Source organism: Symphalangus syndactylus, chromosome 4, assembly GCF_028878055.3.
Source record: "Symphalangus syndactylus isolate Jambi chromosome 4, NHGRI_mSymSyn1-v2.1_pri, whole genome shotgun sequence".
NCBI lineage: Eukaryota > Metazoa > Chordata > Mammalia > Primates > Hylobatidae > Symphalangus > Symphalangus syndactylus.
In genome coordinates, this window is record NC_072426.2 from 19,614,898 (window position 1) to 19,636,321 (window position 21,424).

The following is a 21,424-nucleotide window of genomic DNA, read 5'->3' on the forward strand; positions in this document are numbered from 1 at the left end:
GAAGAATTGGGATGGCAGGGAAATAATAGTAGACATTGCAGATAACTATTTAATTGTGATGAGAAAAAGAATGTTAGTTGGAGAAAGATAAGGGATTCAGGAAGGTTTGTTTGTGGTATGGAAAGTTGGGGAAATTTAAAGATAAAGAACAGAGGCATATCAGCCATGTTTCTTGTGAACATAAGAGAATACATGATCCAAAACACAGATACTTCAACGAGTCTTTTTTAATTGTAAACTTGGTAAAGAAGAGAAAATGATGGCAGATGGGAAGGTTTATGTTTGCTAGCAGGAAGTAAGTTAAGAGAATTCCTGTTTGTCCTAATTTCTATGTAAAGTACAGGACAAGGTTATCTGCCAAGAGAGGAAATGAGAGGTTATAGGTCTGAGGAAACAAATGGTTTGAGAGAGATCTTATAGAAATGAGAGCACAGTAATTAGAAGAACAGAAGAGGTTCAGTGTTATGGCTAAATTAGGTCTTCCTATGTGATTTTCTCAAGGAAAGCTCATCAAATGTGTTTAGGGTACAAATGACCAATCACTGCAATCACTACCATTATCCAGAGTTGGGGAACTGGAAACATAAGATAAAAATACTTGCCATTGTCTTTGTCAGTGGAATGTAGACATATAGACACTATGATAAAAACCAGAGAGAATAATGTGGTCAAGGAGAAGGGGGTGATTGACCTTAATGTGGGACTGTTTCATACAGATTGTGCCCCTTAATTGAGTAAACGGAAGACTTGGGGACTGGGTGTATGTGAGGTACAGAAGTACTCAGGACAAAAACAATGCCCTCTGAAAATGTCTTGGTTTTGATAATCTACTCTCTATGTATTCTAAAGAACATAGGGAAACAGCTCATACATGTTTCTCACGAAATATTAACCTTGGGTTGTAAACTCAATTCAATTCATTTAGGTATCTTGTATTACCATCTTGTCAGTAACACCTGGATCACCTGGAGAGTCTAGGCAGAATTACTCAAGACATTGCAGATACACTCAGGTATCTAGTAATATCAAGCAATAACTAGCACCTTGATATAATTAACAATAACATTTTACTGTGCTGGTAGGGCCTTAGGCAGATACAGCCATCAATTGAATAGACAAATCAATAAACCAGTATTTACATTTAGATGGTTGAAAACAAGACAAAAAAAGAAACAAACAAACAAAGACATTTCTCAGAACATTCTGGGATTTTACTTTCCAATGCTAGGATAGTGCTGAGCTTATCAGTTACTTTTATATGATGTTTCTTATAATCTAAAAACAGTATGACAAGGGGTATCAGTTATGGTGTCTGGAAAGTAGTCTCTAAGGTGACTGAGGTAACACAGGAAAAGTAAAATAATCTTCTATAGATAGCAAGTTAAATTTGCTAAACTGGAGGCTGAGAATCTAAGTTTGAGTATTTCTGTCTATCTTGTTTCTTATATATCCTATATTTTCCCACTTTTTTGAGCAGCAAGAATAGATCACTTTCATTGTTACTGTTTAGGGAATACTTATGAGTGTTTTATCAGAAAGTTAATACACTTTAAATGTAAAATGTTAGAAGATTTGTAGGCTTTCCAAGTATCTGATTGCATATTGGTTAATATTTCTTCCCAAGGAGAAAGCAATACCTAATTTAAAACAGAAGTTATAATAGAATTAGTGTTTGCTTTATAAAACTGCTTCAAAGCTATTCTGTATTAACTGAAGGATATATTTATTTATCCCCAATTAGCTCCCACGTGAGGTTCTCATGGAAGGTAGTTTTGCCTATGTATGCTTAAACAAATTATTTGCTCACTTATTTCAGATTACATAGGGTAATAATGGCTATGACCACTTCAAAGGTCAGCTAGTGGCCCTGAACTGTGGCCAAAGTATCTGAGTTGCCCATTTCTTAATATAAATGATTGAATAAGACAATTACACTTAATGCATATCAGGCTTAGCCTAACGCACAATTGCAAATGGTAAAGAATTGAGTCCAGTATCTTTTCACAAAAAATAGCCCTGTATGTTGCTTTTTATGTTTTGTTTTTGTTCTGCAGATGCAGAATTGGATTAATCATGATTCTTGGGTCATGATACACTTTCACTGTTGGTCCATTCATAGTATTCTCTCCTTCCTCTCTCCCTTCTTTCTCTCCTTCCTTCCATTCTTTATTATGTGTATTAGTTTTCTTTTTATAGTGAAACAATCATGTACAAATCCAAAGCAAAACTTAGGAAATCTTACACAATAACTTACACCTAATATATGGTTGATCTTGGCTAATCTGTTCCCCTGCCTTCTGCTAACTTGTTAACATTATCCTGAAATGTCTCATGGCTTCCTACATTTCTCTTTTATAGAGCTTATCACATGTATATGCATCCACAGACATATATTTTCATTTTTATTACTTTTAATTCTATAAAATGGGTTGCATGTTGTATGTAATCTTTTTTTTTCACTTTTGAACCATATTGCTATATATCGCTGTAATTTAACTACTGGATAGTGTTTCATCTGATAAAGGTAATACAGTTTACTATCCCTCTAACTCATGAGCATTAAAGAGTTTGCTATTACAAACAGTAATGGAATATTCTTTAATTAATAAATGTTCCCTCTTGTACTTATGGAGGAGATTCTTCTGGGTATATACTTAGGAAGGCAATTACTATACTGTAGGATACATTTATATTTGCTATGGATATTTATCCAGCTTTAGTAGCCATTATTTAAAACTAAATTAAGAAAGGAAAACGAATAGGAAGTCTTTTTTCTTTAACGACATTTCAGAAGTAACATGATCTATTTTTGACTTGAAAGAGTTCAACAGTAAATAATGTAGAAAAATTACTTATAAATGGGTGTGCTTGTACCTTGAGAAGCTCATTTTGTCATAGTGTCTTTCATTTCCTTATACTCATTGAGATTAATTGTAAATAAAATGTCATACTGACACAGTTATAACCCAATATTTGGCAGGTATATGATACCAAAAGGAGATGAATAAAGGTCAATTTTATATGGAAATATTGAAAATATTTTCTCCATTATAAAGAACAACTTTCAGGGAAGATGATGTCTATATTCATAAATCTATCACTTCTTGCCTTATTAACTTTTATTAAATTGTTAGATTTTCAATATTTCCTACAATGTGACATACTGCTTTTGTATTATCTCTACCCACTTTAACACATTCACAATTACTACCATGCCAGTAATTTTATTTCCAAAACTGAAATTGGTGAAAGTCAAATCATGTTGCATCCCCTGGCAGCAGGGATCAAGTCTAACTCTTTATTATGTAATTGTCTATTCAGTGTATTCTGCTTGTAAACACTGCGTCTACAATATATGTTTCGTGACATTCTAATGAATTTTTCATATTTCCTCTGAATAGCAGGTTGACTTGATGGTAGTCCTCAGACTATTAATAAATTCTGCCATCATTCTGCCATAATTGATCCCATTTATTGCTGTTTCCTTTGCCCCATTTTGAGGAGAAAATATAGATCAATTTGCATATAATCCCTTTGAATACACAAAATTTGCTATGAATTACTCTCTGTATTGTTCAGCTAAAGTATCCATGAGCAGATAAAGGCTTATCTGTTTTTTGAGTGATTAAAGGTTTGAAGCAGACATAGTAAACGGTAACTGTTGAAAGTGAAGCAAAAGTAAACTAAGCTCTCATTTCTTAACTTACATTCATATGCTGAGGCTTTTCCGCATTTTCGTAGCTTCCCTTTCTCTGGAGTTGGAAAAAAAGATGGGGGCCTAATAGAGTTCCAGATTTGTAGAACAGTGGAGCAATCAGTATTGGACTGCATCAGCTGTCTGGTCCTTCTTTCTTACTACGAAATGCACCTCATAGGAAATGATAATTGAAAGCACAGCATCATTCATTCATTCATTTATCCAATAGTCAATCAAAACTATACATAAATATATAAAGCCTAAATCCTTCTTTCCACTGTGTCTGAGCAATACACATAACCTCAAGACATTCTTTTCTCTAAACATAATTTTATTTTAGATACTAAAGGAAAAGACATACATGACAACTTTGTCACCTACAGGCTGTGCAACACTTGATGCAGTTCTTCAGTAACCTAGTTAAAAACTATGACAAGTGATGGCTGTCAAGGGTGGAAAAGGTTTGAAATTTCTATGATCAGTCCACATATCACAAACGAGTTGAGACACCCAAGTTCATCTGTAAGGAGGATAACTAAAAATGGAATATATTTTTTTCACAAAAATAATTTTATACATAGTGATGAGTTTTTCATCAGGACATAAAGTCAGCTTAATTCATGATGAACTTAATGTACCTTGTAGTGTTATTTGATTTATAACTACCCACAATTGGCAACATTTTTTTCCTAAAGAAAAAATATTTTCTAAATTTCAATTCATTCTTCACCTAGGCAACAGCATCTAGAAACAAGGTAACTACAAGAGAGACTACATCTGCCTATATGACTAGATTTGCAGATTTGTATTCAGTTATGGTCCCTGTGAAGGAAAGGAAAGGAAAGTCGCATGGATTGGAAGTCATCAACGGTGCTTCAAACTTATATTCACTCACCTACTTAGGTGCAAATCATTCACAATTTGGAAAATTGTTCCCCATTGCAAAATATGCTTCATCTTTTCTAACTCCCATGTGTGACAGAGAATGAGGAAACTAATAGTAAGTTTACAAATTAATACAGCAATGCAGTCAACAACTATTGATCATTTACTATGTTCCAGAAACATAGCACAAACCTACGCTAAACATCAAGATTTAAGTTTTGAAATACTCTTCCAATGGCGGGTGCAGTGGGTCACACCTGTAATCTCAGCACTTTGGGAGGCCGAGGTGGGCGGATCACGAGGTCAAGATAGAGACCATCCTGGCTAACAAGGTGAAACCCTGTCTCTATTTGTAAAAATACAAAAAATTAGCCATGCATGTTGGCATACGCCTGTAATCCCAGCTACCCTGAAGGCTGAGGCAGGAGAATTGCTTGAACCTGGGAGACAGAGGTTGCAGTGAGCCTAGATCGCACCACTGCACCCCAGCCTGGGCAACAGAGCGAGACTGTCTCAAAAAAAAAAAAAAAAAAAAAAAAAAAAGAAATACTTTTCCAAAATGTTCAAAGTGTAGTGGCCAATATCAAGTTTACACACATTAATTTTATTTAAAAAGTAGTTGTAGTTCAACCAATGAACTGTATGAGTCAAGCTTACTGTTTCATCTTTCCGACATTGTTTTATCACCTATAAAATGAGGATAAATGAACTTGAAGGGTTCTTCAGTTGAAAAATTGAGTGGACTGCCAATGAAATTGTCAATAAATGAAATCACACGGTCCAAGGGGGTGTGCAGAATTCAAATTCAGTTCAGGCAGGTCAGATTGGGAGATGGTGGGTGTGTGGTAGCTTATGCTTCAAAGAACAGTGGACTTTAGTGCAAAGTAACTAAAAAAGTTATAGTTCACATGAGGCCCGTGTTGACTGATGCAGTATTAGCTAGTGGCTGGAGTATGATTGGATGCTGAGAGAACTGAAGAATAAAATACTGCAAGTATGTTCTAGCTATGTTATGGAAGGCACTCACAGGAACAAAGAAGGATAATAGGACAGTAGTTCTACAGGTATATTAGTTAAGGGATCAGTGGGTCTAAGCTACAGAAACTGTCTTTGGTTAACATAAGCAGACAAGTTATAGCTTTGCTTAAAGAACAACTGTGGTAGCTCATAGATTCAACTGGAAAGCTGGAAGATCATATTTGGAAAAAGGCAAGAAGCAGGTAGCTCTGAGGGCTTAGCACCAAGAACTACTCAACAATTTCATCAGTGTGTTGCCATCACAAAGGGTGACCTACAACTGATTTCAGTGATTCTGCACAGGATTGACATTCCAGAGAAGGAGCTTCCAAATGGCCTAGCAAATATGTGAACACTTCTCAACTAGAAAAAAACAGCATCTTGATTTTTCAGCCTTAAAGAAGACTGTGCATAATGGGCAAGAAAATTCACAAAAGGAAATTAGGATGTTATTTCCAAATCCACTATCCTTAGCCAGAGCAAGGGCCAGGATCCATATTCACGGAGAACTGGAATGGTAACAAGGAGCTAGGGCAGGAAGCCTGGGCATATGAACCTTGCACAAAGAATTGTCACCTAGGCTGTAGGCACCTGAATTCTATTCCACGGCTCCCTCACTGGTAGGAAAGAGGTCTCCTAAATATACCACTGGTTCCAGATCTCACCAACTGAAAACCTCTGAAGGACTGATTCATCTCTGGCATACTAACAAGTTAAGTGTGTAATTAAGCACTTTCCACAGTTTCAAGCACACAGAAATTATGAGTAACATTAACATTAATGTTGATATAACATTATTATAACATAATCATCATAGTTGCCATTAAACATAGGTTGAATGAGAAGAGATTCAGGGAGAGAAACTATTTCAGTATGGTTTGGCTTTAAGTCCACTTAGAATTCAGGCAGAATACTTGGAATAGGAGAAGATACGAATACATAAAATTTAATACTGTCTCTGACACTATCTCCGTGACTCTGGACAAGTCACTGAACCTCTCTGCACCTGCTTCTTCCTATGTAAAATGGAATTAATAGGAATAGTAATACTACCTATTGTATAGGGTCGTTATGAGAACTGAATGAGATAACACATGAAAAGTGCTTGGGACAGTGCCTGATCCATAATAAACATTATATAAGTGTTATTTCCTTTTCTTAGTATCATTATTATTACTTTAGAGTTCACAAAGTGCTTTTCACATATATTAATTTCATTCATGCAAACCATTCTGTGGTGAAGGTATTCTTTAAAATTTTAACAATAAAAAATAGATATTTTTATGATATGGATAGTGATACTCTCATCTTTTAACTGTGAGTCTATTCTACTAGACCTTATAGATGTATACAAAATTATATCACTGAAGGACCTCCATGGAGACAGAAAAAAGACAAAACTCCCCAATTCTGGGTAATAACATTTAATAATAATTGATGGTTACATTTAACATTTAATAATAATTGGTAGTTATATTTCACAATTTTAGTGATGTATACATAAATGATTCTAGCAGAAATACAGATAGTCTTTGTTCTTCATGAATAAAAAACAGATGCTCTCTTTTATAATGAGAAAATAAGAATATTAAATGACTTGTCCTAAGTCACAAGATTACTTGGCCAACGATGGTCCTCTACCCTCTTTCCTCCCATCTCCACCCACAACCCCACACCTCCCCACTTCTATTTGTATCTTCTGCAAAATGGTCTCTCTGGGCTTCATTGCTGTTTTAATATGGTAAGAAACAGAAAGGCCTATTTTTAAATGAAACTTTAATATAGTGCTGATTAACAAGGCACAGAGCAAGTAAAGGTCCTTACATCTTTTCCCCAAACCTAAGAAAAATGAGTAAACAATATTTGTCCAAATAAAGTATTTTTGGGGGGAAAATATCACAGAGTTGTTTCTAATTATTGAAATTTTATATATTTTCTCTTGTGATGTAAAAAGTTATAAAGACATTTTCTAACTTCATAAGATGGTTCAGAAATGTCAAACACTGTCAACAGGATCATACTGATTAATGCTTATCCTGAAATAGAGATTTTTTTCTTCTCCTTTACGACAAAAAGTATAATTTTGAAGCTAGTGTAAACTATGCTTCAAATGTATTATTTATTTTCACTTCTAAGTCTTAGGAATTAACTCTAATCCACGTATGGATGTCTGATCTTGATCCTTGTATTTTGAAAGATTTAACTCACTTTATCCTCAGAAAGTGTTACTCAGACTGACTTACAAAGCAATCAGATAGCAAAGTAGAATTTACGTCTATTTCTTTTAAATAAATGCCACCAATTTGGCCATCTCTAGCACCTTACTGCACTTCTTTTATTCTTCCAAATATAAAGGAATATTTCAGTTATCAAATTTTACTTAATATAATGTAAATTTCCCACCGCTATAATTATCATAAGCACATGCTGCGTATGTCTAAAAAGAACACTTTAAGAAGTGTGCAAACTGGAGTTCTGCTGTCAGGATAACTTTATGCGCTACACTCGGTTTCTACTTCTGCAGTTAGGAACATGACAGCTGTTTGTATCTGAGTGCCAAGAATGTGGAGTACATGTTGACTCAGTTGCTTGCTGCCTATCTAAATCCTGGCTTTGATTTTTTTTTTTTCTAGCTGTCATCTTGGCCAAATTATTTAAATGCCCTGTGCTTGCTTTTCACCTAATTGGAGATAATCAGTATACTTACCTCATAGGGTTGTTAGAAGGATTAAACAAAATAATAAAGAACAACTATGGAGTGCCTAGCACATATCAAAAAGGCTAAATAAATGCTGGGTACTATCTTCCTTACTAAAGTGATGGTGCAAAGCCATATGGATTATGGTATGTGATTTTCTTTTAAATAGAATCTCTGGAATAGAATTCTATTTAAAAGGGATTCACCACATGAGCCACGATTATACAAGCCTTAGAAATTATTTTTTGAAGGCTTCACTTGGGAATAGTATCAGCATATTAATTTGGAGCTGGAGACACCTTCACATTTCTATAACATTTCTTCTAGCTTTTTTTTTCATTTTACACTTGGAATGGCTATGTTTGCTTCGCCCAGTCTCTTATGTTCTCTTCTATTAATAGATTTTATCAAGTTGCAAGATAAAATGCCTAGTCAGCTATGGCAAACTCCACTTCTTAGTCCTGACATGGTGGAAGGGGACATGCTACTATTTTTTCTTCTTCTTTTTTTTTTTTTTTTTTTTTTTTTTAACTGACAAGGTTTTTCTCTGTCATGTAGGCTCACCTCAAACTCCTGGCCTCAAGCGAGCATCCTGCCTCAGCTTCCCAAAGTGCTAGGATTAGAGGTGTGAGCTACCGTGCCTGGCTACCTTCCTCATTTTAAAGGTTCATGTCACTCTTTGCAGTGGACTGGCTCTGGAACTATCCTAAAGAGAAATGTCATGCCAGGGAGATCCCAGGGTGTGTTCCATGTCCTCAATGCAAGATAGAACAGAAAGGCACCAACGGTCGTGTTACTGCTTGTGGTGGCTCCCCTTAAAAACTCCAGGTAAAATTATAGGAAATATTTTCTTTTTCAAACTTCAGAATTCGTTTCAAGAGGTTTGGATCTCTTTTTAGAAAATGTGGAATTCGAGTGTGTGTTTGAGAGAGAAATAAGAACAAATGCCGGTTTAAGTGTCTGGCATTTCCAGTGTTCCTGAAATGATTACTTATTCATGAAAATATCTTCTTAGTTAAGTCGTTAGAGCTAACAGCAGAGATTGTTCTGTTCCCTCCCCATGTGTCAGGGGTACTGTCCTTAGGCAACTCTGGAGCTCACAGTAACATAGTAAAGACCCAAAGTGGTAGAATCAAATTAAGCAGCAAAGTTGAACCAAATTCAGCATTGTTTATTAATTATTTATAGCTCAACATATTCTAGAAGGATTTGTGGCAGCTAGAATTTCATCTCTAGAGTTGAGAAATAGAATAATATGTTTATAAGTCAGTTATATTTACTATATGTATTAAACAGATCTCCTGGAATAAAAGGAATATTCTGATATTACTTGGGGCAGCTAATAAGAGGAAAGTAACACACCATGTGTGCATCTCTCTGCACATTCATTGCTCTATCCCAGGACAAATGCAAAAAACTATAGTTAATTTGATCTAAACCCAGATTATAATAATTTTTAAAGTACTACCATGGGGAATAAAGATATATTTTAGTAAGACAGCTAAAAGCTAAGTATTAAAATGCTATTTTTGAAGTGCTATTAAGGTTGATCTGTTTATAAATATGCTACTTCAGTGAACCTGGGATAATTTGGTTTCCAAAAAATCCTCCTTTGGAATTTTAAGGCACATATAAGGAAACTTAAAAAAAAATAAATACTATAGGATGACTAAATTTCTACTTTCTGAATAATTTTATAAGTATTAAACCTTCCCAATCAGTAAAAACAATATTAGTGCTTCTCAAACATTAGTGGACATCAGAATGACCTGGAAGACTTGATAAAACACAGAATACTGAACCACAACCCTGGTGTTTCTGATCCTGTAGTGGGTCTGGGGTGAAGGCTTAAAATTTTTATTTCTTTTTTTTTAATTATACTTTAAGTTTTAGGGTACATGTGCACAATGTGCAGGTTTGTTACATATGTATACATGTGCCATGTTGGTGTGCTGCACCCATTAACTCATCATTTAACATTAGGTATATCTCCTAATGCTATCCCTTCCCCTCCCCCCACCCCACAACAGGCCCCAGTGTGTGATGTTCCCCTTCCTGTGTCCATGTGTTCTCATTGTTCAATTCCCACCTATGAGTGAGAACATGTGGTGTTTGGTTTTTTGTCCTTGTGATAGTTGGCTGAGAATGATGGTTTCCAGCTTCATCCATGTCCCTACAAAGAATATGAACTCATCGTTTTTCACAGCTGCATAGTGTTCCATGGTGTATATGTGCCACATTTTCTTAATCCAGTCTATCGTTGTTGGACATTTGGGTTGGTTCCAAGTCTTTGCTATTGTGAATACTGCTGCAGTAAACATACGTGTGCACGTGTCTTTATAGCAGCATGATTTGTAATCCTTTGGGTATATACCCAGTAATGGGATTGCTGGGTCAAATGGTATTTCTAGTTCTAGATCCCTGAGGAATCGCCACACTGACTTCCACAATGGTTGAACTAGTTTACAGTCCCACCAACAGTGTAAAAGTGTTCCTATTTCTCCACATCCTCTCCAGCACCTGTTGTTTCCTGACTTCTTAATGATGGCCATTCTAACTGGTGTGAGATGGTATCTCACTGTGGTTTTGATTTGCATTTCTCTGATGGCCAGTGATGATGAGCATTTTTTCAGGTATCTTTTGGCTGCATAAATGTCTTCTTTTGAGAAGTGTCTGTTCATATCCTTCGCCCACTTGTTGATGGGGTTGTTTGTTTTTTTTCTTGTAAATTTGTTTGAGTTCTTTGTAGATTCTGGGTATTAGCCCTTTGTCAGATGAATAGATTACAAAAATTTTCTCCCATTTTGTAGGTTGGCTGTTCACTCTGATGGTAGTTTCTTATGCCGTGCAGAAGCTGTTTAGTTTAATTAGATCCCATTTGTCAATTTTGGCTTTTGTTGCCATTGCTTTTGGTGTTTTAGACATGAAGTCCTTGCCCATGCCTATGTCCTGAATGGTATTGCCTAGGTTTTCTTCTAGGGTTTTTATGGTTTTAGGTCTAACATGTAAGTCTTTAATCCATCTTGAATTAATTTTTGCATAAGGTGTAAGGAAGGGATCCAGTTTCAGCTTTCTACATATGGCTAGCCAGTTTTCCCAGCACCATTTATTAAATAGGGAATTGTTTCCCCATTTCTTGTTTTTGTCAGGTTTGTCAAAGATCAGATGGTTGTAGATATGTGGCATTATTTCTGAGGGCTCTGTTTGGTTCCATTGGTCTACATCTCTGTTTTGGTACCAGTAGCGTGCTGTTTTGGTTACTGTAGGCTTGTAGTATAGTTTGAAGTCAGGTAGCGTGATGCCTCCAGCTTTGTTCTTTTGGCTTAGGATTGACTTGGCGATGCGGGGTCTTTTTTGGTTCCATATGAACTTTAAAGTAGTTTTTTCCAATTCTGTGAAGAAAGTCATTGGTAGCTTGATGGGGATGGCATTGAATCTATAAATTACCTGAAGGAGAACTACAAACCACTGCTCAATGAAATAAAAGAGGATACAAACAAATGGAAGAACATTCCATGCTCATGGGTAGGAAGAATCAATATCGTGAAAATGGCCATACTGCCTAAAATATTTATTTCTTACAAGTTTCCAAGTGATGCTAATATGGCTGGGTTGGGGACCACATTTGAGGACCACTGCTTTATATATGGTCAGAGACAACTAAGGTTAATTAACATTATCACCTGGAAATCTTGCTGCTCCAGTGGACTGACTAAACACTTACATAAACACAACTACTGACAGAAATACAACAAAAGTTCACCAACAATTTAAGCAGCTAGAGCAAAATTTAGATTAAAATGTCAGAAGAAAATACTATAAATATAGGGTAAATGCCCATGAAATATATAATTGAATTATTTAAATGTCTTAAATGTTAGAACATTATTTTATTTTCAGAAGCTTTGCTTCCTATTAGAGATAGATCTTTAAAATTCCTTTCATATTAAATAAAAACAGATGACTGTCATATTAAGTAAAAAACAAAAAAAGGGGCTGAGTTTATTTTGTATGTGTTTGTAATACTCTGTAATATTTAGAAAGTTTTTACAAGACCAGTATATTTATTAACCAGATAAATTTTGTATTGTACAATTCTATAAATAATTCAGAAAGAATAAATTAACTTTTAACAATAATAAAATCCTATATATTTTTTCAATATTAGATAAACATTAACAAGTTAATTATCTCCTTCAGCAAATATTGATGTAGTTGGGTCGTTATATTGACTGCTAAAAGAAAGCTTGGTTTCATAAATCTGACAAAAGTTAAAGCTTAGTATGTTTTATTTTTGCAAATAATTGGTTGTAGACACTTGGTGCTTCATATTTTATGAATAAATGAAATTAGGTTATAATAGAGCAGAGCTGTCAATATTTTCCCCACAATATGGCGTTCAGAAAATCTGCAAATGTACATAAAATTCTGGAAATGCAAATGACTTGTTTCCCTGCCTCTCTTGAAACATGCTGACCTTGGCTAAAAGACAACAAATACCATTAAAAATTACAAGGCCTGTGAGATAATTGTATATATTTTTCCAAGAACAAACCAATCAGATTTGTTTTGTCTCCCCATTTTGCTTATCATTACAGCCTCACAGTCTACCTAAACACCTCTGGAGGGAGCTCTGTACCTTTTAGGACATTATTGTTTGAAGACAATCTGTAACTTGGCTACGGTCTTGAGTAGCAAGATGCTACAATCTTGAAAAGGTCAAAGATGCTGTTCCTCTGGTTTGCTTATAGATAGGACAACTTGTTTACAGCAGTTAAAAAATCCAAAATAAGCTAATCATAAGCTAGTAATTTCCACTGTTGTGCCTTAAGGTTCATAGTTAAGCATGTATAAAGCTTTGAGGACAATTGCAAAGAAGTTGTGTTTGTGAAAGTTTCCTGAAGTGCCAGGACAGCTGCACATAACAGGCAGTGCAGTAAAGTAGGAGTGTGGAATTGGAAGATGGACTTCCTCAGGATGAAAGCTAATTGCCACTTCCTGGTGTTGTGGGCAAGTTCTGAGTTCTTCATCTTTAAAATACAGATTCAGGAAATAACTGTACCTTTCTCATACAGTTGCTGGGAGGATCAAAAAGGTTAATATATGTAAAATGCCTAGGTAAGTACCTGGCTATTTGGTATTATACATATCGTATATATATGTATAATATTACTTATTCATATATTTTATTATATAAATGTATATAAAATTTAATATATATTTACTCTCATATAAAATATATATTTATTATAACATAATAAATAGTATAAGAGTTATAGCAATTATCATCACTTTTTATTTCCTTCATTTTTATGATCATTCTATGGTTCTCTTTATTTCCTGTCCTATCTTATATCCAGTTTCAATGCTGCCCAATTACTACTGACTCCATTACTCTTATCCCTAAAACCTTAATTCTAAAGCTAGACATTACCTAAATATAAACTGTTATAATATTCTTAAACATTGTAATACCAGTTTAAATCATTCATTCATTCACTGCTTTACTGAAACACAGATAAAAATGTCTCATTTTATCATTTTATCTTCTTTTTGACCAGTAGATTTGGACCTTAATACTAATTTACTACACCATTCACTCTGATATAGACTGAAACACAGGATAATGAAAGTTTAAGTACCATATACTTGGTGGAAGTTAAATGTTTATATAAAATGGATACCAAATGGAAGTAAAATGTTTCTCCATTTTGTGCATTCACAGTGATCCCAACATCTTGCATCTTCTTTTATAATAAATACATTTCCTAGGCTAATTTTCAGACCTTGAAGCCTTGGAGACCACTGAAATTAATAAATTTGTTGTAGTTCCAAAAGTTTCTTAACTGATCATTACATTGGCTGGCTGCAATGGGGAAAGGGCCATTGCTGGTACTTGTGTATTTACCAATCTTGTTTCATCACAATGAAAGAAGATGAAGGTGTCATGGAAAGTGGATTTTGTGTAATGCCATCAACTGAAGTGATGTCCATAAGCCTTCACAGGTGTTCACAGGAATCAGACATTAGAAAAATCCCTCCTAATCCAAGATTTGGAATATCCTTCTTGTATTCAACTGGTACTTGTTGTGAAGTAAATTATTGGCCCTAATTACCTACCTACATCCATGCTCATTGCCATGTAACTGCAAGTTCTCCCACTCAAGGTGACGCCTGCTCCCCTGTCACTTTTCTTTGGGCTTGACCATTTGATGTACTTTGACAATGCATGTGGATGGAAGTGCTAATGTGACATTTCTCAGCCTAGCCTTTAGTCTTGCTCAACTGCCACTGCCATGAGAGGAGCTGCCACTGCCATGAGAGGAGCTTCCACTGAGAAGCTACTTCCCCCTGAGTCTGGTTCTCAGAATATGCACATGTGGAAGAGAAGAAAGCCTGACTTTTAGCAAGAAGCCTATTCCTGTGGTATGTGCAACCTGAGCAGAGCTTTTCATTAAAGTCCAGTCCAAATCAGCTGATCCTTGAGTGACCTGCATATATCTGAGAAATATTATTGTTGTATACCACTGATATTTTATGATTATCTGTTACATAACAAAAGCTGACTGACATACATGTAGTTTCAGGATTATCAAAAAGGCATTATCTTTTCAAAAATGCTAGAAATAATTCCAAAGATAATTGTGCCAGATGACATAATTGTATATACATTGTAGGTGGAATTAGCAAGATTACTTTTAATGCCAATGACATTTAGGAATGCTAATTAACTTATGAAACACTATCACATATCATTAATAAAGGAAATTTATATTTTGTGTTCTGTAAATGGCTCTATAGGAAACGTAACATATACTCATTAAGTTTGTGGTTATGATTTTAATCGCTGAAATAAAGTCAATGAAATTGTATAACTGAAAAATTCAACCAAATAACTATAAATTTCATTTTTAGATGGATATTAGAATTTATAAAGTATCTCTGGTGACTTAATTGTGTACTATTTAACAACTATTATAACATATTTAATCAACAGAATTGAAACAAGTATTTGTTGAAAAACAAAGAACATTTTAAACAACTAATAGTATTTTCAAAAGAGCTCGACCAATGTTTTAGCCATATGAAATAAAAAGCAATTAAGTTTCCAAAGGTTAAAAAAATTCTGCTTCTATATGATTCTTGTCTAAGATGAAAGCAATGATGTAAGTTCAACTATGTAAGAAAAAGTTTTTAAAATTGCATTTATGACCACTTATATTCCAACACTTTGTGTTGATAATGCAACTAAACTTTAAAAATCTCTTTGATTACCATTTAGCATCAATTACATGGAAATCTTTTACAACTTCAATATCTTTTAAGAGATGCGACAGACAATTAATGGTCCATTTTACAGAATAATAGAGCTAAACCATATTAAGTGAAATAAAATACAGTTACATGGGAATAAGGATGGCATTACCAACTGAAACTGGCTGATTTTAGTATAGAAATATGACTCATAAAATTTCATACAATTTAAGACTAACCATTAAGTTGAATTGATAATTATATTTAGAGATCAATTCTAAAATGCGAATTAAAATACTATTGAAAATCTTTTCAATATGAGATTTTCATATATTCTACTTTATTATGCTTCAAACGTGGTAAATTGCTAAGGAATGGAGTTATTTTTAAGAGTTTCTATCTGTGCTGAGTTCAAAAGAATGCCCACTCTCCATAAATAAAAAGTAAACAAAGGAAATGTATCAGAAAGTTGGAAAATAGTTTCATCATGCTTCTGAAGAAATTTCTTGATTTCTTGGTCATCATGACCTATACCTGAAGTGTTGCCTTCTTTGGTTTCCTTTTGAAGAAGCTGCTCCAGAACCCAGAACAGGTAAAAAATGTTTTCATAGCGTGACACATCATAACTGGCTTGCTCCTACAAATAAACAACAAATTCCTTTAAAAAATTGGGTATAAATTACCTAAGAAAAAAATATATATAAATAAAACATATGTATTATATACATAATATATGCAATATATATATATCATGGAATACTATTGCAGCTATAAAAAGAGAACAAAATCGTGTCTTTTGCAGCAGTGCAAATGCAGCTAGAGGCCATTACCTAAGCAAATCAATTAATGCAGGAACAGGAAACCAAATGCCACAGATTTTCACATATAAGTGGAAGCTAAACATTGAGTACACATGAACAGCAAGATGGGAACAATAGACACCAGGGACTACTATAACAGGTAGGGTCAGAGGGAGGGGGTAATAACTGAACAACTACCTATTGGGTACTGTGCTCACTACCTCGGTGAAAAGATCATTTGTATACCAAACTGCAGTGACACAGAAATAATCCATGTAATAAACTTTCACATGTACCCCGTGAAGCTAAAGTAAAAGAAGTTAGAAAAAAAAACCCAAAAAAATAGTTGAATTGGACTATATTGAACTAAGAAGCTTCTGCATAGCAAAGGAAACGATCAAGAGGGCAGAGGTAACTTACAGAATGAGAAAATATATTTGCAAACTAATTATCTAAATAAATGGACTAATATCCAGAGTATGCAAGAAACTCAAGCAATGCAACAATAAAAAATAAATAATCCAAGTAATAAGGGGGCAAAGGACATGAACCAACATGCCTTAGGAGGAGACATACAAATGGGTAAGTTATACAAAAAAATGCTCAACATAATCATCAGGGAAATGCAAATAAAAACTACAATGTGATCCATCTCATTCCAGTTACAATGGCTATTATTAAGAAGACAAAAAAAAAAAAAAAAAAAAAAACAGAAGCTGGTGAGAATGTGGATAAAATGGAATGTTTATGTACTGTTAGTAGGAATGCAAATTAGTGTATCCATGGAAAGCAGTATGGTGATTTCTCAAAAAAAAAAAAACAAAAAATAGAATTACAATATAATCCAGCAATCCCACTACTACTTGTCCAAAGGAAATTAAATCAGTCTATCAAAAGGATACCTGCATCACCATGTTTACTGGAACCCTATTCACAATAGCCAAGATCCAATTCTGTGAAGAAAGTCATTGGTAGCTTGATGGGGGGATGGCATTGAATCTATAAATTACCTTGGGCAGTATGGCCATTTTCATGATATTGATTCTTCCTACCCATGAGCATGGAATGTTCTTCCAATTGTTTGTATCCTCTTTTATTTCACTGAGCAGTTGTCTGTAGCTCTCCTTGAAGAGGTCCTTCACGTCCCTTGTAAGTTGCATTCCTATGCATTTTATTCTCTTTGAAGCAATTGTGAATGGAAGTTCACTCATGATTTGGCTCTCTGTTTGTCTGTTATTGATGTATAAGTATGTTTGTGTTTTTGTACATTGATTTTGTATCCTGAGACTTTGCTGAAGTTGCTTATCAGCTGAAGGAGATTTTGGGCTGAGACGATGGGGTTTTCTAGATATACAATCATGTCATCTGCAAACAGGGACAACTTGACTTCCTCTTTTCCTAGTTAGTTGAATACCCTTTATTTCCTTCTCCTGCCTGACTGCCCTGGCCAGAACTTCCAACACTGTGTTGAATAGGAGTGGTGAGAGAGGGCATCCCTGTCTTGTGCCAGTTTTCAAAGGGAATGCTTCCAGTTTTTGCCCATTCAGTATGATATTGGCTGTGGGGTTGTCATAGATAGCTCTTATTATTTTGAGATACGTCCCATCAATAGCTAATTTGTTGAGAGTTTTTAGCATGAAGGGTTGTTGAATTTTGTCAAAGGCCTTTTCTGCATCTATTGAGGTAATCATGTGGTTTTTGTCATTGGTTCTGTTTATATGCTGGATTACGTTTATTGATTTGCATATGTTGAACCAGCCTTGCATCCCAGGGATGAAGCCCACTTGATCATGGTGGATAAACTTTTTGGTGTGCTGCTGGATTCGGTTTGCCAGTATTTTATTGAGGATTTTTGCATCGATGTTCATCAGGGATATTGGTCTAAAATTCTCTTTTTTTGTTGTGTCTCTGCCAGGCTTTGGTATCAGGATGATGCTGGCGTCATGAAATGAGTTAGGGAGGATTCCCTCTTTTTCTATTGATTGGAATAGTTTCAGAAAGAATGGTACCATTTCCTCCTTGTACCTCTGGTAGAATTCAGCTGTCAATCCATCTGGTCCTGGACTTTTGTTGGTTGCCAATTTCAGAGCCTGTTACTGGTCTATTCAGAGATTCAACTTCGTCCTGGTTTAGTCTTGGGCGGGTGTATGTGTCTAGGAATTTATCCATTTCTTCTAGATTTTCTAGTTTATTTGCATAGAGGTGTTTATAGTATTCTCTGATGGTAGTTTGTATTTCTGTTGGATCGGTGGTGATATCCCCTTTATCATTTTTTATTGAGTCTATTTGAGTCTTCTCTCTTTTCTTCTTCATTAGTCTTGCTAGTGGTCTATCAATTTTGTTGATCTTTTCAAAAAACCAGCTCCTGGATTCATTGATTTTTTGAAGTGTTTTTTGTGTCTCTATCCATGTAGTTGAGCAGTTTTGAGTGAGTTTCTTAATCTTGAGTTCTAGTTTGATTGCACTGTGGTCTGAGAGACAGTTTGTTATAATTTCTGTTCTTTTACATTTGCTGAAGAGTGCTTTACTTCCAACTATGTGGTCAATTTTGGAATAGGTGTGGTGTGGTGCTGAAAAGAATGCATATGCTGTTGATTTGGGGTGGAGAGTTCTGTAGATGTGTATTAGGTCTGCTTGGTGCAGAGTTGAGTTCAGTTCTAGATATCTTTGTTAACTGTCTCATTATTCTGTCTAATGTTGACAGTGGGGTGTTACAGTCTCCCATTATTATCATGTGGGAGTCTAAGTCTCTCTCTTTTTAGGTCTCTAAGGACTTGCTTTATGAATCTGGGTGCTCCTATATTGGGTGCATATATATTTAGGACAGTTAGCTCTTCTTGTTGAATTGATCCCTTTACCATTATGTAATGGCCTCCTTTGTCTCTTTTGATCTTTGTTGGTTTAAAGTCTGTTTTATCAGAGACTAGGATTGCAACCTCTGCCTTTTTTTGTTTTCCATTTGCTACTTTAAAGTTCATATGGAACCAAAAAAGAGCCCACATTGCCAAGTCAATCCTAAGCCAAAAGAACAAAGCTGGAGGCATCACACTACCTGACTTCAAACTATACTACAAGGCTACAGTAACCAAAACAGCATGATACTGGTACCAAAACACAGATATAGACAAATGGAAGAGAAGAGAGCCCTCAGAAACAATGCCACATATCTACAACCATCTGATCTTTGAAAAACCTGACAAAAACAAGAAATGGGGAAACAATTCCCTATTTAATAAATGGTGCTGGGAAAACTGGCTAGCCACATGTAGAAAGCTGAAACTGGATCCTTTCCTTACACCTTATACAAAAATTAATTCAAGATGGATTAAAGACTTAAATGTTAGACCTAAAACCATAAAAACCCTAGAAGAAAACCTAGGCAATACCATTCAGAACATAGGCATGGGCAAGGACTTCATGTCTAAAACACCAAAAGCAAAGGCAACAAAAGCCAAAATTAACAAATGGGATCTAATTAATCTAAAGAGCTTCTGCACAGCAAAAGAAACTACCATCAGAGTGAACAGGAAACCTACAGAATGGGAGAAAATTTTTGTAATCTACTCTTCTGACAAAGGGCTAATATCTAGAATCTACAATGAACTCAAACAAATTCACAAGAAAAAAAACAACCCCATCAACAAGTGGGCAAAGGATATGAACAGACACTTCTCAAAAGAAGACATTTATGCAGTCAAAAGACACATGAAAAAATGCTCATCATCACTGGCCATCAGAGAAATGCAAATCAAAACCACAATGAGATGATACCATCTCATACCAATTAGAATGGCGATCATTAAAAAGTCAGGAAACAATAGGTGCTGGAGAGGATGTGGAGAAATAGGAACACTTTTACACTGTTGGTGGGACTGTAAACTAATTCAACCATTGTGGAAGTCAATGTGGCAATTCCTCAGGGATCTAGAACTAGAAATACCATTTGACCCAGCCATCCCATTACTGGGTATATACCCAAAGAATTATAAGGACACATGCACACGTATGTTTATTGTGGCACTATTCACAATAGCAAAGACTTGGAACCAACCCAAATGTCCAACAATGATAGACTGGATTAAGAAAGTGTGGCACATATACACCATGGAATACTATGCAGCTGTAAAAAATGATGAGTTCATATCCTTTGTAGGGACACAGATGAAGCTGGAAACCATCATTCTCAGCAAACTATCGCAAGGACAAAAAAACAAACACTGCATGTTCTCACTCATAGGTGGGAATTGAACAATGGGAACACATGGACACAGGAAGGGGAAACATCACACACCGGGTCCTATTGTGGAGTGCGGGGAGGGGAAGGCATAGCATTTGGAGATATACCTAATGTTAAATGAAGAGTTAATGGGTGCAGCACACCAACATGGCACAAGTATACATATGTAACAAACCTGCACGTTGTGCACATGTACCCTAAAACTTAAAGTATAAGAAAAAAAAAGATATTGGCTAGTGATTCAATATTCTCCCATGTTTTATTTTGCCTGAGTGAAAAATCTTGCTATTTGAAAATAAAGTTTGCAGTTTAACCACACCTTAAAAAAAATAGCCAAGATCTAGAATCTATCTATCTAAGCATCTATCAACATAAGAATGTATAAATGTCTCAGACGCTGTAGTGCACAGTCATACAGAGCTAGTTCAGATGTTTCTCTTTCAAGCCATGGTCTCTTGAGCCTGCCCATGCTCTGGGTGTAAACATAGCAGCCATAGAGAGCTACATCCACAGTGAACTCTGAGCCTGCCTGTCCTCTCTTTCTTGGCTTCCCAGGTGTTTCATAATCACCCATGCCTTGCATAGAGTTACCAATGTGGCAATGGATGCACCTGTGCCCTGAGCCCAGTGCCATTACTGCCCCAGACTCCAGAGTCAGTATTCCTTCCCTGTAAGCCTGTACTTTAGGCCCCAGCTCTATGCTTGACCAACTCATCAGACTCCAGTGCCACCACGGATATAAAAGGGCTAGCAAACTTAACCCAATGCCAAAATGGATTTATTCAATTACAACTTCTCCAGCAGGAAAATAAAAGACTGAAAGGACCCTAGTAGTG

The 21,424-nt window shown here is 35.4% G+C and overlaps 1 protein-coding gene across 8 annotated transcripts in view; it reads right to left on the bottom strand.

Moving 5' to 3' along the window:
- MEI4 (meiotic double-stranded break formation protein 4) overlaps positions 1-21,424 on the bottom strand; it is a 374,155-nt gene that overhangs the window by 118,737 nt on the left and 233,994 nt on the right. For 4 of the 8 annotated variants that reach the window (XR_010120452.1, XR_010120453.1, XR_010120450.1 and 1 more), the window contains exons 5-6: positions 16,086-16,188; positions 3,708-3,868 (exon numbers count right to left, since the gene is read on the bottom strand). Coding sequence is in view for 4 of the 8 variants with exons in the window: in XM_063637851.1 (XP_063493921.1) it covers positions 15,919-16,188 (270 nt within the window). In the remaining 4 variants the exon portion in view is untranslated. Of the gene's footprint in view, positions 1-3,707; positions 3,869-15,258; positions 16,189-21,424 lie in introns of those variants that run through there. The other 4 variants (XM_063637851.1, XM_055274202.2, XM_055274201.2 and 1 more) reach the window with 1 other exon arrangement.